General features: G+C 38.9%; 1 protein-coding gene across 5 annotated transcripts in view; it reads right to left on the bottom strand.

Annotated features, from left to right (window-relative positions):
• Window positions 1–16,043, bottom strand: part of SPATA7 (spermatogenesis associated 7) — a 61,952-nt gene that overhangs the window by 27,396 nt on the left and 18,513 nt on the right. For all 5 annotated transcript variants that reach the window (XM_069092384.1, XM_069092387.1, XM_069092386.1 and 2 more), the window contains one exon: window positions 5,474–5,607. In XM_069092384.1, coding sequence (XP_068948485.1) covers window positions 5,474–5,607 — 134 coding nt within the window. The remainder of the gene's footprint in view (window positions 1–5,473; window positions 5,608–16,043) is intronic.

Here is a 16,043-nt window from a genome sequence, read left to right as displayed (position 1 = left end):
AGTGACTTTTCTAAAGTTCAGGTCTTACTGTGTCAATCACCTACTCAGTAAACTTCAGTGGCTCCTAAATTGCCTCCAAGATTAAGTAGAAAATTCTCTTCTTTTTATATTATTATTATTACATGCCTTCCTTTGTAATAAATAAGTCTAATCAAGCAAAACAAATTCGTACATAAGCTGTATCTGAAAATGCATGCTTCATTCTGAAAGTCCATCTACTCTGCTAAGAGGTTTGAGACAGCATGCTTCATCATAGGTCTTCTGGAGGCAGGACTGGTCATTGTACTGATTAGGTATCTTAAGTCTTTCAAATTGCCTTTTCGTTATTATAGTCACTGTACGCTTTTCTGGTTCTGCTCACTTTACTCTGCATCAACTCATAAAGTCTTCCCAGGTTTCTCTGAATACATTCCTTTCATTTTATCTATGGTTCAATAATATTCCATTCCATTAATATGCCATAATTTATTCATCCATTTACAAATTGATGGGCATCCAGTCTGCTGCTATAAATATTCTTGTACACATGGCTCTTTTACATCTTTGGGATATATTATGCCTTACAGAAGTATCACTGCATCAAAGACAATGTAGAGTTTGGTGACATTTTGGTAAAGTTTCAATGTAGTAGTGATGTTATTTCATCATGTTATTTCAATGTAGTGATATTATTTCATTATTTATGGGGTCTTTAAATATTACCTGGTTTGCCTGCTATCCTTTTTAATGATGTCATTTTTTAATGTTGCCTTGTTGGAGATCATAATTGCCACTAGAGATTTTTTTAATTAACCTGTGGCATAATAAATTCTGCTCCAACTCCTCATTTTAACTCTGTGTGAATATGTCAAGTTTAATTCTTGTAAACGACATAATGTTTTAAACCATTGCTCTCCTCCTGTATTTTATAGGTGAGTTCATACCATTTATACTCACAGTCATGAATGTTAACTTGGCTTTTCCCACTATCATAATCTTTCATACCTTTTCCTCAGCTCTTCAATAAAAAAATGAGGCCATTTACTGAGTGCTCCCTCTTTTCCCTTCCTCCTCATCACACTTTACCCAGTGTCTTGCCCTATTATCAGCTGCTTCATAACTGTATATAATGAAGAGATGACCCTTCTCTTTGATAAGGCAAACACCTCCTACATGTATATTTGATCCTATCTCCTCTCCTGTCTTCTCTAGCAGACTATCCCTTCCATTAGCTCTGCTCTAATTTTCAATCTCTTGTTGGCAGCTCCTATGTAGGTTGCTTCTGTGCTGCTTTCAAATAGAACTGTGTCTCCTCATCCTTAAAAAACCCTTATTTGATTCCTACCATCTCTGTTAGTCATCATCTTGTAACTCTCTTCCCCTCTGCAGCTGAACTTGAGAAAGATATCGAAAATCAGTGCCTACATTTTCTTTCTTCCAACTCAGTTCTAAAGCTCTACAATCTGATTTCTATAACCAGTGCTCTCTTAATTGATAAATTTAATGGTCTTCCTCAATCCTTATACTTCTTTACCTCTCTGCACCCTCCAAAACTGTTAATCGTGCCCTTCTCCTGGATACTCTTCCCCCTCTAGATTTTCAACCACAGATCTCTCCTGGTTCTACTCTCACCTGCCTCCTTTTCTGGATCTTTATTCAGGTCACACTTACTAACATGGGTCTCCTCTGAGGCCCTGTCCTGAACCCTTCTCCCTCTATACTATTTCATTTGGTGATCTCATCAGTTCCCATAGGTTTAATTATAATCTCTCTAGAGATTATTCTCAGATCTATATATAGTCTCTCTCCTGAGCTCCAATCTTGCATCATCAACTGCCTCTTGGACATCTTTCAAGTGGATATTTTGAAGGCATCTCATACTCAATATATCTAAAACAGTACCCATTAACTTTACCAGAAGGTCTTCCCCTCTTCTGAGCTTCCTTATTAACCTACTTGGACAAGCCAGTGCTGAAATTCATCTGGCTGCAGGCCCCACTTATGGGCACTAAGGCAGACAGACGTCTACTTCCTTTATCAAGTCCCTTCTCTGAGCAGGTCTTCTTAAACCACTGTTCTCTCTGTTATAATCTTAAATCTTTGCTGGGGTGTTTGTAGGGACAGCTGGTTCCTAACTTTTATTGTGTCATGGACACCTTTGGCACTGTGGTAAAACCAAAGGACCTTCTCAGAAAAAATGTTTTAAAATACAAAGGACTATAAAGGAAACCAATTATATTCAAATATAGTATCAAAATACTACAGAAATAAGTTTTTGGACCTCAGGTTAAGAATCTTTATTCTAGGACCTTTTATGTTACCATCTTAACTGCAAACATAATATTTCAAAGTTTTACACAGTACTTTTCTTACTTCCTAGATTAAGCTTTTTTTTTTTTTTGCCTTTTGGAGGGCAACTGGGGTTAAGTAACTTGCCCAAGGTTACATAGCTAGTTTTTTTTGTGTGGATGTTAAGTGTCTGAGACAGGAACCGAACTCGGGTCCTCCTGACTCTGGCCCTCCTGACTCTGGCGCCGGAGCTTTACTCACTGTGCCACCTAGCCACCCCTAGATTAAGCTTTTATACAAAATCTAGGCTCTACCTCTTCCCACACTTTTGGATGGGGTAGGCAGGTCCAGTTTGATCCTTCCCTTTAAAAAAAATTATTTCTAATTTTCAACATTCACTTCTATAAGATTTTGAGTTCTAAATTTTCTTCCCCTCCCCAAGATGGAATGCAATCTGATATAGACTATATATATATATATATATATACATAAATAAATATATATATATACACACACACACACACATATATATATATATTCATATTAAACATTTCCGTGTCAGTTATGTTGTAAAGAAGAATCAGAACCAATGGGAAAAAATATGAGGAAGAAGAAACAAAACAAAAAGAAGAGAGCAAATAGTATGCTTCAATCTGCATTCAGATTCCATAGTTCTTTTTCTGGATGAGGATAGAATTTTCCATCCTGACTCTTTTAGAATTGTCTTAGATCCTTGCATTGCTGAGAAGAGCTAAGTCTATCAAAGTTAGTCATCGCACAATGTTACTGTTACCATGTACAATGTTCTCCTGGTTCTGCTCATCATCCTTCCTTTTCTTTAGACTGTATGATAACATAGTTTTGAATGGCTGATCCTAAAGGCTTAATGGGGGTACTGGCCTCCATGATATCTCTGTCTCCATTTCCTTGCACAGTTCCCAATGGGGGTTGTCTCTGTCCCTTAGTCCTGCTTTTATAGGTCCTAAAAGGATGTTGGGGTTCACACTGGTCTCAAGTCTCCCAGGTAACCAGCTGACTATCTCTTATCGTGGGCCTGAGAGTAGCACTGGCTCTTGGAGGTCTTTCAATACACAGCTTACTCAGGTGCTATGCTGGCTGTCTCTTGCTGTGGCTCAAGGAGTAGTGCTCTGCCCTGTCTCTCTGAACCTATGTGTGACTGAACTATAGTGACCTATGGGGGCATACAGCAGAGATGGGGGAGGGGTGGCTTTGTCTCTTGTTGCTACTCCAACAAGCAGACCAGGGCTGAGATCCTGCTGTCCTCATGTCCATTTATTGGAGCTCACACTGGCTTCTATTTGTCCTGGCACATCAGCTCTGCCAGTGCTCACAGTCTATCTGACCATTTTTTTGTACAGTCTAAAAGTGGACAGAGAAACTTACTGATGTCTCTCTTTGGTCTTCTTGATTAATGCTCCATCTGGTACCCTGTTCTAAATCTCTGCTTAAGGTGTTTGTCCTAAGCCCTTCTAGGATTTTTCATGACACTACCTTAATAGCTATATTATGTTTTAGAATTTACAAGTACTTTTCTTATAGCAACACTGTGAGGTAAAAAATCTAAAGTATTATGTTCATTTTATAGATGAAAAAAACTGAGGTTCAGAGAACTTAAGTAATTTGCTAAAGCCACACAGGTAAAAGTAGAACAGCCAGGAGGCAGATACTATATTGAGGTTAGAGAAAGGTACTATTTGCATAAAGGAGTACCTTCATAAAACACTTCCTCTGTGAAGATGAAATTTTAAATTTCGACACATAGTATTTGACACATCAGTATTTAGACAGTGATCTGTTATAACAGTATCATTTGAGAATCCTTACTATATAAAGATTCTTGCATTAATGGAAATCCCTCATGGCAGAAAGAAATGTGAAACATGTAAAAAGTTGGGGGCGGCTAGGTGGTGCAGGAGGACCTGAGTTCAAATCCGGCCTCAGACACTTAACACAAAAAACTAGCTGTGTCACCTTGGGCAAGTGGCTTAACCCCAATTGACCTTCCCCCCCCCCCCAAAAAAAAAGAAACATGTAAAAAGTGAAAGCTACTGGCTTCAGCCTGCTGTTAAAGATGCTTCCTTGTCCTACAGCATTATTATAGGGGGTTATCAAAAGTCACATTATTTTGGCTATCAGTCAGTAAACATTTACTAAGTACCTACTATGTGCCAGGCCCTATATTAAGCAGTAGGGATACAAGGAAATGTGGAAGTCCCTCCTCTCAAGGAACTCATAGTCTAATGAAGGTAAAGAAATCATGTTAAGTGATTGTCCAATCAAATGCCCAGCTGCTAGACCAAGGGCCTTGGAAGAAGAATTGGGCATTAAAAACCATGGGTGTGGTGCGGAGGGGAACAGAAGCTTAAAAAGTATCCATCCAGGCGCGAACTTAGTTTTCAGTTGCTTCAAGAACACAGCAATGTTTTCAGAGACAGATCCTGAAAGCTTAGGTGCAGGAAGAAACAGTTGTCAGTCATGGGAAATAGGATCTTCTTTTAAGATATGGATGTGCTGCCCCAGGGCAGGGTTACCAAAGGAATTCCCTGTAACTCCACTGAAAGCCACAGTTACTAATAAATCTTCCTAAGCAATCTAAACTTCCTTGGGAGTCATGCCCCATGCCTTTTCACACCCCAATCTTACTTTTGTTCACTTGCCTCTTCATTTCAATCCTACCCTTGACCCATTCGGCCTTTACTACTCACCTAATCAGTCCTCAGTAAGAGTGCCTGCACATTGCCTCCTCCAGGGGAGAGTACATTCCTTGGATTTCTATTTCCCCAAATCCCAGCTTTTTGATTTTTGATGTTTGAGCACAAACACCTTGAGGGTAGGAATCACTGCTTTTCTTGTACCCTCAGCATAACGCCTGACACATAAGCACTTCGTATTTATTGAGCTTTCTAACTAGCTTTCCCTCTCAATCACTATAACCACTGATTAAAAAGTATTCCACTCTAAAAACCGTCTCGCCGCTAACCCTGGTCCAGCTCTGCTTTGTATCTTCCCTCCTCGCTATGCCACAGCCTGTCCCTCAAGCTGGCGTCAGGCTCTTCCTGGAAGCACACCCCTGGCTGAAATGCAGCACTCTTGTGGACAAACAAGGCAAATGTCGCATTAGCAGTTATCATAAAAGCTAACGTTATTAACATTTCAAATGAAGTTTTAAAAGATGTTACCTTACCTTTAGACCCGCAGATGAAAGTGGACTGGAACTAAATCTGTTACTTGTTTGTGTAGCAATTCTAGCTAATTTCAAATCCTTTTCACACTGTGCCAATTCTTTCTTAAGTTTGTCTCTTCGCTGTTGATCTGAATCTTAGAGAAGAATAAAAAAATTTTTTTAAGAGATTGGTGCCAAGGAGAAGAGTGCTCTGTGGGGGTGGGGGAAGAAGTGAAATGTAAGAGAGGTAGCATAGTGGATAGAACCCCAGGAAGGCTTGGGTTCAAATTTCACTTCAGACATATATTGACTATGACCCTGGACAAATCACTTAACTTCTCAGGGCTCTAAGGAACTAAGACTTTCAATTGCAGAAAAAGTGCTGACTTGCATTTAAATAGGAAGCTTCCCTACACCAAAGAAATCTAGGTCCTGTCCCTATTCTTTCTGAAATATGATTGAAAACATTCCACTAAGTTCCCTATTATGCACATTAAGAATCTATGCATTTTTTGCAAATCTATGTAAATGAATCCATGAGTCAAAGACAATTTAATATATAAGCTAAGGTTATTAAATGAGAAGTTGTGACCATAAATAATTTATGGGAACCTGCAAAAAGACTAGTTTAAGTAAATATCTATGAGATAAAAAAAGCATAAGAAAATAATACTTTAGAAAGGCATTTGTATTTACAAAGAATAAAGATTCAATACTTGAAATAAAAAATTAGAAAAAGCTATTGTTTCTCATCAATTTGATAATTATTGAACGAAGCATCTGAAAGCATCATATCTCTCAAGCAGACTACAGATAGTTCTTGCTTTATAATAAATTGACTGTTCTACAGACCACTACATAAAGCAATTTTTATGTAATGTGAATTTGCCCCTAGCTACCCATTTCACTTTGCCTATATATTAAAAGCAAACCCAAGATAATACCTTTATATAAGTCATAAAAATGTACTTAAATGCAGACATACTAAATATTGTACCATGACAAACAGAATTATGAAATTAAAGGTAAAGTTAATGATAAAGTATACATAGTATGGTACAGTAAAGTTAACACAGATGCACATTATGTTGCCTCTTCCCCATTCACTGCACCTAGCTTTTATCATTGGTGGCTGGCTGGACAGCTTTTTATGAAGCTACTGAGAGATGTTTGCAAAGTGACTCTCTTTTCTTCCTCATATAACTGGCTACAGCAAGCAATATTATCCTTAACTTGTCTCTGAACTTTTAAAAATCTTGAATCTATCTTTTCAATCCAAGAAAAAAAACACTCAAATGATGAAATGCTTCTACCGTTTTGTTGTGAACCTTTTTGCTCCTGAAGTTTTTTTCTTTTTCAATCTTTGCAGCTAGTAGCTCAATCAGATCCTCATTCAACAGTTCTTCTCCATGAGACTCAAGAAACTCCTCCATATCATTCTCATCCATTTCTAACTCCAATTCTTATGCTAATTTTACAATCTTGTTGCTTCCTTGTTTGAATGTTTCATCTTTGTTATATCCATGAAAATTGGGAACCAACAGTGTGCACTTTTTTCCAAACTCTCTTCATACATGTTTTTGTTACATCTTTTTTTTCTTAATCAACTTTCTCTTTAATTCCTCTTGGGAAGCAGAAACCCCTGAGCCATTTCCCCCAACCCTCCTTTATGTGGCCTCTTCCCCCTCTGCTCTGCCCCACTTCCACCATACGTCTCCCTCAATAGGATTCTTTACTTAAAGTCAGATTTGTGTGATGCACATTTATGTAAAGCAAGAACTATCTGTATTGCACTACTCCTATCGGGTGTCTCTCTGATGAAGGCCTCTCAGCATGAAATCATAATCTAGACAACTGCCAAAGTAATTTCTGGTCTGCTGCTATTCCTGTGCTCAATAAGATCCAGAGGTTTCCTAAAGGATCAAATCAAAACTTCTTTATTTGGCATTTAAAGTTTTTCATAACCTAGGCTCTTCCTGTTCATGCAGTCTTCTAACACAGACCCTTCACCGTCAGCCTAGCTATCTGGGCTGATTTGCTGTTCTGTACACATGACAATGAATCTCCCATCTCTTGTGTCTTTGTACTTATTGCCCCCCAGGCCTGGAATGTACGCCATCTTCATCTTCTCCTCTTGGAATCTCTAATTTCCTTCAAGACTTAGCTCAAATGCTACCATCTGCATGAATCTGTTCATGATTTCTCTAACTATTAATACCCTCCACCCTCCCACCCAATAACAAACTTGCATTCATTTTGTATATATTATATACATACATAAATACATAAAATAGGGTTATGGGAGCAACAAGAGATTAGATACACAACATATAGTGGTAAATGGTCATAGTAACCTATTACTTGATAATCCAAAAATTCAAGCTTTTGGAGTAAGAACTTGTTCGACAAAAACTGCTGAGAAAACTAGAAAGCAATTGGCAGAAACTAGGCATAGAACAACATCTCACACCATATAATAAGATGAAATGAAAATGGGTACATGATTTAGACATAAAGGTTGATAGCATGAGTAAATTAGGGGAACAGGAAAAATGTACCTGTCAGATCTATGGATAAGGGAAGAGTTTATTACCAAGCAAGACACTGAGAGGATTATAGGAAGTAAAATAGTTAATTTCAATTGCATAAAATTAAAAAATTTTCACATAAACAAATTACTAAAGAAACTCTGCTACTCCCTGAAGGCAATTCTCCTCCTCCAGTTCAAATATGTTCCCCACTCATCCATTTGTACTCTGTCCTAAATATCCACAATAATGGAGAAACTTTATAAGTTGTCCATTCAAATGCATGTCAGAATCTGGGAAACAGGGCATTCTTTATCCACTCGCTCTTTCCCATATGGATGATGAGGCCAAACTTTTCTGAGAGGTTATAGATCTCTTCCAGGAAGCTCTGTAACATTCTGGGGCTTGGGCCTCAAAATGCACAAGATATCCCTTTTTATCTGGACTCTGTGCTGGTTCTCCATTACAATAGTGATTACTTTTGGTAAGCCTACATATACATGTTTTATGCATAAATCTGCTATTTATAACCACAGGACTTTTGAAGAATTTTTCTGTTATACCTTTCAAGGAATCTTGAATGACTGATACAAAGATAGAAGCATCTTGCTGGAAAAGAGCTTTTAAGACTACATTTTGCTCCACTTAATCAAATGCTTTATTATAAGAAATAAAAACAGTGGGATGTTATACTCTCTACATCTTTCTGTTAATTGTGAAATAGTAAAGAAAAGTTGCATTATTGAATATGACTTGTGAAAGAATGCTTGTTCCCTATGAATACTGTCATGGAGGAAGCCCTTGATATGTATGTAAAGTAGACCATTCTCATAAAAATTTTGTAAATGGAAAATTTAGGCATATATATGTAGTTACTGATTTTCTGTCATCTTTACTAAGTTTTGTTGTTGTTGGCTTTTTTTGCCTTTTGGAGGGGGGAAGGCAGGGCAATTGGGGTTAAGTGACTTGCCCAAGATCACAAGGCTAGTGAGTGTTAAGTGTCTGAGGCCGAATTTGAACGCAGGTCCTCCTGACTCCAGGACCGGTGCTTTATTCACTGCACCACTTAGCTGCCCCACATCTTTACTAAGTATTAATAAGGTATGAGATTATTTTCCCATGCTGTGGGTATCTTCTCCCTATCAGATAATTTCAGAATTGATACCTCAGTAGTTCTTCTTCTTCTTCTACTACTACTGCTACTACTACTACTACTGCTGCTACTGCTACTGCTACTACTACTACTGCTACTACTATTGCTATTACTACTACTACTGCTACTACTGCTGCTACTGCTACTACTGCTACTGCTACTACTACTACTACTGCTGCTACTGCTACTACTGCTACTATTATTATTACTACTATTATTACTACTACTGCTGCTACTGCTACTACTGCTGCTACTACTACTTCTACTGCTACTATTATTATTACTACTACTACTGCTGCTGCTGCTGCTACTACTGCTACTATTATTATTACTACTACTGCTACTACTACTATTCACTTAGTGATAAGTAAACAGAGAAGAGATTAGTGTGAGAGTAAGGGATAAAGAAATGCAGTCAGGTAGAGCTTCCCCCCACCCCCTTAAAGCAAAGACATTTAATGAAATGATACAGCACGAACAAGGATAACCAAATATTTTCCCCATAAACTTAAGGAGCACTCTTCCACAAAAACACACAGCATCAGCGGGAAGAACAGACACATACTGGAGAAACAAGCAGAGAGGATATATATGCAGGAAATATATTTGGTAAAGGAAATTCACACGTTGGTGCTGTCTTTCCTCTTCATGTGGTGTTCTTAAATGCTCCCCTTGGACAAGTTACTGCTAGGCTGCCTGGCCCTGCTTTCCCATGTAACTAAATTCTATTATGGGCAACACTTCTTTTACTGGGCAAGGCTGCTTCACTGCAAAGCACCACTGAAATGGTGGAGAGGCAACGATATAAATTCCCCAATACTAGCCCATTGCACTCTGGAAGAGGTACAAGGGAAAAGGTGAAGAATAAGTCCTTCTCAAGAGCTAGTTCTTCCTTCACAGCTAACATTTTTTTCCTTCAAATCCCAGAGCTCCTTTCTTCAGGGCTGGCTTTCACAGAACTTGTTCTTGCTTTTTATTCTTTAAAGAAATGTGTATTAATATCTTAATTTTGCATAATTTAATTCAGATTTCACTTTTTTTTTTTGTAATTGCCCTTATTATTTGTTTAGTTAGGAATCTGCTCTTTAGCCATGGCTATATATAAGGATAGACTACTTGACAGGCCACTACACCAACAAAGCAGGTCTATTCTCTCTCTCCCCAATCCCGACCAAGAAAAGGCTATTAGATAATGAGCTAGAGGGGATAAGTTTAGAATACAATTTTTTTTAAGTTTTCATTCCAAACTCAATAAGAAAAAATTAAATACAGCTAAATAAGGAATAGTCATATAAAACCTTTAACAATGTATGGAACCAAATGAATTAACAAACAACAGATTAACAAGGCAAATGTTGTGTATCTGTTTAGGTCTCAGAGTCTACTTCTGATTTCATTTTGCAAGACCTCATATAGGCGTTTACATATTTCCTTAAATGCTACACAGTGATTGTTTTTAATGACACATTAATATTCCATTTACACTGATAGACCATAATTTATTCAGTCATTCATAGAAACACAAGTTGTTTCTTACTTTTACTATTCCAAAGAATTATGACCATTTTGTAGACAGGTCTTTTTTTGGAAAAGAATTTTTTAGGAGAAAGTCCTAGAAACACAATGATTAGTTCTGTAACTTTTATTATATATTATCATTGCTTTCTAAATATTTTTTCTAATTAATCTTTTATTTATTTATTTTTAGCTTTCAACATTCACTTCCACAAGATTTTGAGTTACACATCTTCTCCCCATCTTTCCCCTATGCCCCACCCCAAGATAGCGAGCCTACTGAATACCCCTTTCCCCAATCTGCTCTCTCTTATATCCTCCCCCATTCCCCCTCCCCCCACCCCACCAATTTTCTAGCAGGGCAAGATGGATTTCTATACCCTAGTGCCTGTATATCTTATTTCCTAGTTGCATATAAAAAACAATTTATTTTTAATATTAAAAAAAAACCTTTGATTTACAGATTCTTTTCCTTCTTCCCTTCTCACCCACCCCCCACTGGGAAGACACGCAATTCAATATAGGTTGTACATGTGTAGTTATGCAAAACGTTTCCATAGTAGTTATACTGTGAAAGACTAACTGTATTTCCTTCCATCCTATCCCGCCCCTCACTTATCCTGCTTTCTACTTTGATCCTGTCCCTTTTCAAAAGTGCTTGCTTTCAACTACCCTGTCCCCCAACCTACCCCCCTTCTATCATCTCCCCTCTTATCCTGTTCACCCCTACTTTCCTGTACGGTAAGATACCCAATTTAGTGTGTATGTTATTCTCTCCTCAAGCCAAATTCAGTAAGAGTAAGGTTGACCCATTCCCTTTCACCTTCCTGCTCTTCCCCTCCACTGTAACAGTTTTCTCTTGCCTCTTTTATAGGAGATAATTTATCCTATTCTACCTCTCCCTTTCTCCTTCCTCTCTCACCTCTTAATTTTATTTTTTAGTTATCATCCCTCCATATTCAATTGATCCTGTGCCCTCTATGTATACATGTACACACATATACACTCTCACATACATATTTATATACACATATACCCTCCTATACATACATATATACATATATGTTCCCTTCTGAGAAAAGCCTCATGAGTTACAATTATCATTTTTTATGTAAGAATGTAAATAGTTCAACTTTAATAATTACCTTATGATTTCTTTTTCCTGTTTACGTTCTCATCCTTTTCTTGCTTCTTGTATTTGAAAGTCAAATTTTCTGTTCAGCTCTGGTTTTTTCATCAAGAATACTTCAAAGTCCTCTATTTCATTGAATGAGCATATTTTCCCCTGTAGAATTATACTCAGTTTTGCTGGGTAGGTAATTCTTGGTTTTAATCCTAGCTCCTTTGACCTCCGGAACATCATGTTCCAAGCCCTTTGGTCCCTTAATGTAGAAAGCTGTTGGATCTGTGTTATCCTGATTGTGTTTCCACAATACTCAAATTGTTTCTTCCTGACTGCTTATAATATTTTCTCCTTGACCTGGTAACTGGAATTTGGCTATAATATTCCTAGGAGTTTTCTTTTTGGGATCTTTTTCAAGAGGTGATTGGTGAATTCTTTCAATTTCTATTTTGTTCTCTGGTTCTAGAATATTAGGGCAATTTTCCTTGCGAATTTCTTTTCTTTTTTTTTTTTTAAAAGCAATTGGGGTTAAGTAACTTGCTCAAGGTTACACGGCCAGTGATTTCTGGGTGTGGTGCTGAGTATCTGAGCCCGGGATTCGATCCAGGTCATCCCAACATTGGAGCCAGTGCTCTTACTCGCTGAGCCACCTGGCCGTCCCTAAGCAATTGGGGTTAAGTAACTTGCTCAAGGTTACACGGCCAGGTGTTTCTGGATGGGTGCTAAGTGTCTGAGCCTGGGATTCGATCTCCAGGTCTTCTCAACACTGGAGCCGGTGCTCTTACTCACTGTGCTACCTGGCTGCTCCAAATGAAGAGCTAATTTCTTGACAGATGATTTTTAGGCTCTTTTTTTGATCATGGCTTTCAGGTAGTCCAATAGGATCTATTTTCCAGGTCAGTGGTTTTTCCAGTGAGATATTTCACATTGCCTTCTATTTTTTTCATTCGTTTGGGTCTGTTTAATAGTATCTTTATTTCTCATAAAGTCATTAGCTTCCATTTGCTCCAGTCTAATTTTTTTTTTAAGCAATTGGGGTTAAGTAACTTGCTCAAGGTTACACGGCCAGCTTTTTTGTGTGGGTGTTAAGTATCTGAGGACGGAACTGATCCTGGGTCCTCCTGACTCCGGGGGGGCCAGTGCTCTTACTTACTGCACTGCCCCTGCTCCAGTCTAATTTTGAAGGAATTATTCTCTTCAGTGAGCTTTTGAAATTCTTTTTCCATCTGGCAAATTTGGCTTTTTAAAGCATTCTTCTCCTCATTGGCTTTTTGGGCCTCTTTTGCCATTTGACTTAGCCTATTTTTTAAGGTGTTATTTTCTTCAGTCAGGTTGTTGACATGTTTTTCATGATTTTCTTGCATCATTCTCATTTCTCTTCCCATTTTTCCTCTATTTCTCTTACTTGACTTTCAAAATGCTTCTTGAGCTCCTCCATGGCCTGTAACCAGTTCATATTTCTCTTGGAAGCTTTTGATGCTGAAATTTTGACTTTGTTGTCTTCTTCTGGTGCCATGTTTTGATCCTTTTTGTCCCCCAAAAAGGATTCTATGGTCTGATTGTGCTTCCTCTGCTTGGTCATCTTGCCAGACAGTTACTTGACTTTTGAGCTCTTTGCCATGGTAGAACTCTGCTTTTAGAGTGAGAGAGCTGTGTCCCAAATTGCTGGGGTTTTTGCAAATGTTGTCAGAGCTTTGAGGAGGGTGCCCTCTCTACAGCCAACACGATCTCTGGCACACTGGTGTTTTTCACTCCAGGACCACCACCCAAGATTGTCACCCAGATCTAGTCAGGTCAAAGCAAGAGCAATTACCCTTTGAATGGTCCCTTGGTCCCCCTACAATGTGAAGGCCAGGAGCTCTGGAGGCAGCCACACCTGCACCTCCACCACCTCTTCCCCCGGGGTCAGGGACCAGACTATGTGGTTCCATCACCACGTTCCAACAGAGCTTCCCACTGACCTTTTACTTTCTCTTTGATATTTATGGGTTGAGAAGTCTGGAAACCTCCACAGCTGCTGGTGATTCACTCTCCTGAAGTCTGCTCTGGCTAGTCTGTGCCACTGGTCAGGGCCACCCTGGTTCTGGGCCCAAGTGGCTCACAGGGGACTGCGCTCGGCTCACAGCCCTGTGTGATAGACCCTTCCTGTTGGCCTGCCAGGCTGCCTTCAGTGGGAGATTTGTTTCTCTCTGTCACTTTGTGGGCTTTGTAGCTCCAAAATTTGTTTAGAGTCCTATTTTACAGGTATTTGAGATGGCTGGTGTGGGAACTTAAGCAAGTTCCTGCTTTTACTCTTCAATCTTGGCTCTGCCCCCTTTCCAAAATATTTTGATCAGACTTCAGTTCAAACAAAATTGAGTGAATCCTTGCTATATCAAACCCCTTCCAACATAGGCCTTTGTCAATCTTTTGCCACTCTGGTGAGTGTATGGTGGCATCTTAAGGTAATTTCTGATTTATGTGTACCAGATTACTGGGGAAATTTGGCATCTTTTTATGTGGCTATTTAAAGTTTGTATTTAATTTTTTACAATTCTAATGGTCTTTTCTCACTCTTAATTCTTCTTGGCCTCTCTGCAGCCTCTGGTACTGTGTGTCAACCTCTTTACTCGATACATTTTTCTAAATTCTTAGGATATTACTGTTTCCTAGTTCTCCTGCTACCCATCAGACTGTTCCTTCTTAGTCTCCTTTACTGGATTCTCTTCTAGATCAGGCTTTCAAAGTTGGTGACCCTAAGGGTTCTGTCCCAGGCCTTCTTTTCTTCTCTGTCTATACTATAAACTACTTCACTTGGTGATCTCATCAGCTCCCATGGATTTAATTGCCATCTCTTCTGATGATTCTCAAATATACTTATCCTTCCCTAAACTCTCTGTTGACCTCCAGTCTCACATCTCCAACTACCTTTTAGATATCTCAAACTGAATATTCAGTAGGTATCTTAAGCTCAAAATATACAAAACAGAACTCATTATCTTTCCCCCTAAACCTTCCTAATTCCTCCTACCTTCTCTATTACTGTATAGGGCAACCCCATCCTCTCAAGCTTACAACCTAGGTGTCATCCTGAACTCACTCCCTCTCAGCCTGCCCCTACCCCCCCATATCCAATCTGTTGACAAGGCCTGTAAATTTCTTCTGACATCACCACCACTGTGGTGCATGCCCTTATCACCTCTTGCCTTGATTATCACAATAGTCTGCTGGTGGGTTGACCTGCCTCAACTCTCTCCTCTCTCCAATCCATTCTCCATTCAGCCACCAAAGTGATTTTCCTGAAGTGTAGGTCTGACCACATCACTCCTCTATTCAGTAAATAGTTCCATATTGCCTCTAGGATCAAATATAAAGTACTCTGTTTGGCATTCAAAACCCTTCATTTAACCTTGACCCTTCCTCCCTTTCCAGTCTTTTTATACCTTCCTCCCCAATATGTCCTCTTCAATCTGGCAACACTAGCCTCCTTCCTGTCTGTTCCATGAACAAGGCATTTTGTTTCAACATTGACTTTGGCTGTCCTCTATGCTTGGATCACTCTCCCTCATCATCTCCAGCTACTGACTTCTTTGGTTTGAGTCCCAAATAAATCCCATATTTTAGAGGAAGCCTTTTACAACCTCTCTTAATTCTAGCAACTTCCTTCTTTTTATTACTTCCTATTTACCTTGCATATAGCTTGTTTGTATATATTTGTTTACATATTGTATCCCTCCCTCCTCCATTAGATTGTGAGCCCCTGGAGGACAGCTGTCTTTTCCCTTATTTTGTATTCCCACTACTTAGCACAGTGACTGGGACACAGAAGGTATTTAATAAATATCTACTGATTGAATTATTATAAGTACATGTTAGGAGTTTATATGTGTAGATTCTGGATGTCAGACTTTCATACTGGCAAATTTATTGCAAATATTTTCCAATGTTTCATTTTAATTTGAAAGATATTACTTTTTGGCCAAGATGGTGGCATAGAAGCAGGAAAACCTTGTGAGTTCCACCCATAACCACCTCACATACCTATAAAATATGACTACACAAATTTTAGAGCTATAGAACCCAAAAAGTGACAAAGAGAAACAAATCATCTCCCTCTGAGGGCAGCCCGGCATGCCAACAAGAAGGGTCCATTGCAGCATGCTGTGAGCCGAGCCCCTCCCTGCATAAGCCCATGGTTTTAGCCCCAGGGCAGCTCCGACCAACAGCGGCTGCAGAGGACTTTAGGAGAGTGGATCACCAGCAGTTGTGGCGGTTTCCAGAATTATCAACGCA

The sequence above is a fragment of the Petaurus breviceps genome, unplaced genomic scaffold (assembly GCF_028583685.1).
Source record: "Petaurus breviceps papuanus isolate PSGF00001 unplaced genomic scaffold, PetGlider_PUasm1.0 189, whole genome shotgun sequence".
NCBI classification, from domain to species: domain Eukaryota; kingdom Metazoa; phylum Chordata; class Mammalia; order Diprotodontia; family Petauridae; genus Petaurus; species Petaurus breviceps.
This window is presented reverse-complemented; position numbering and strand designations above follow the sequence as displayed.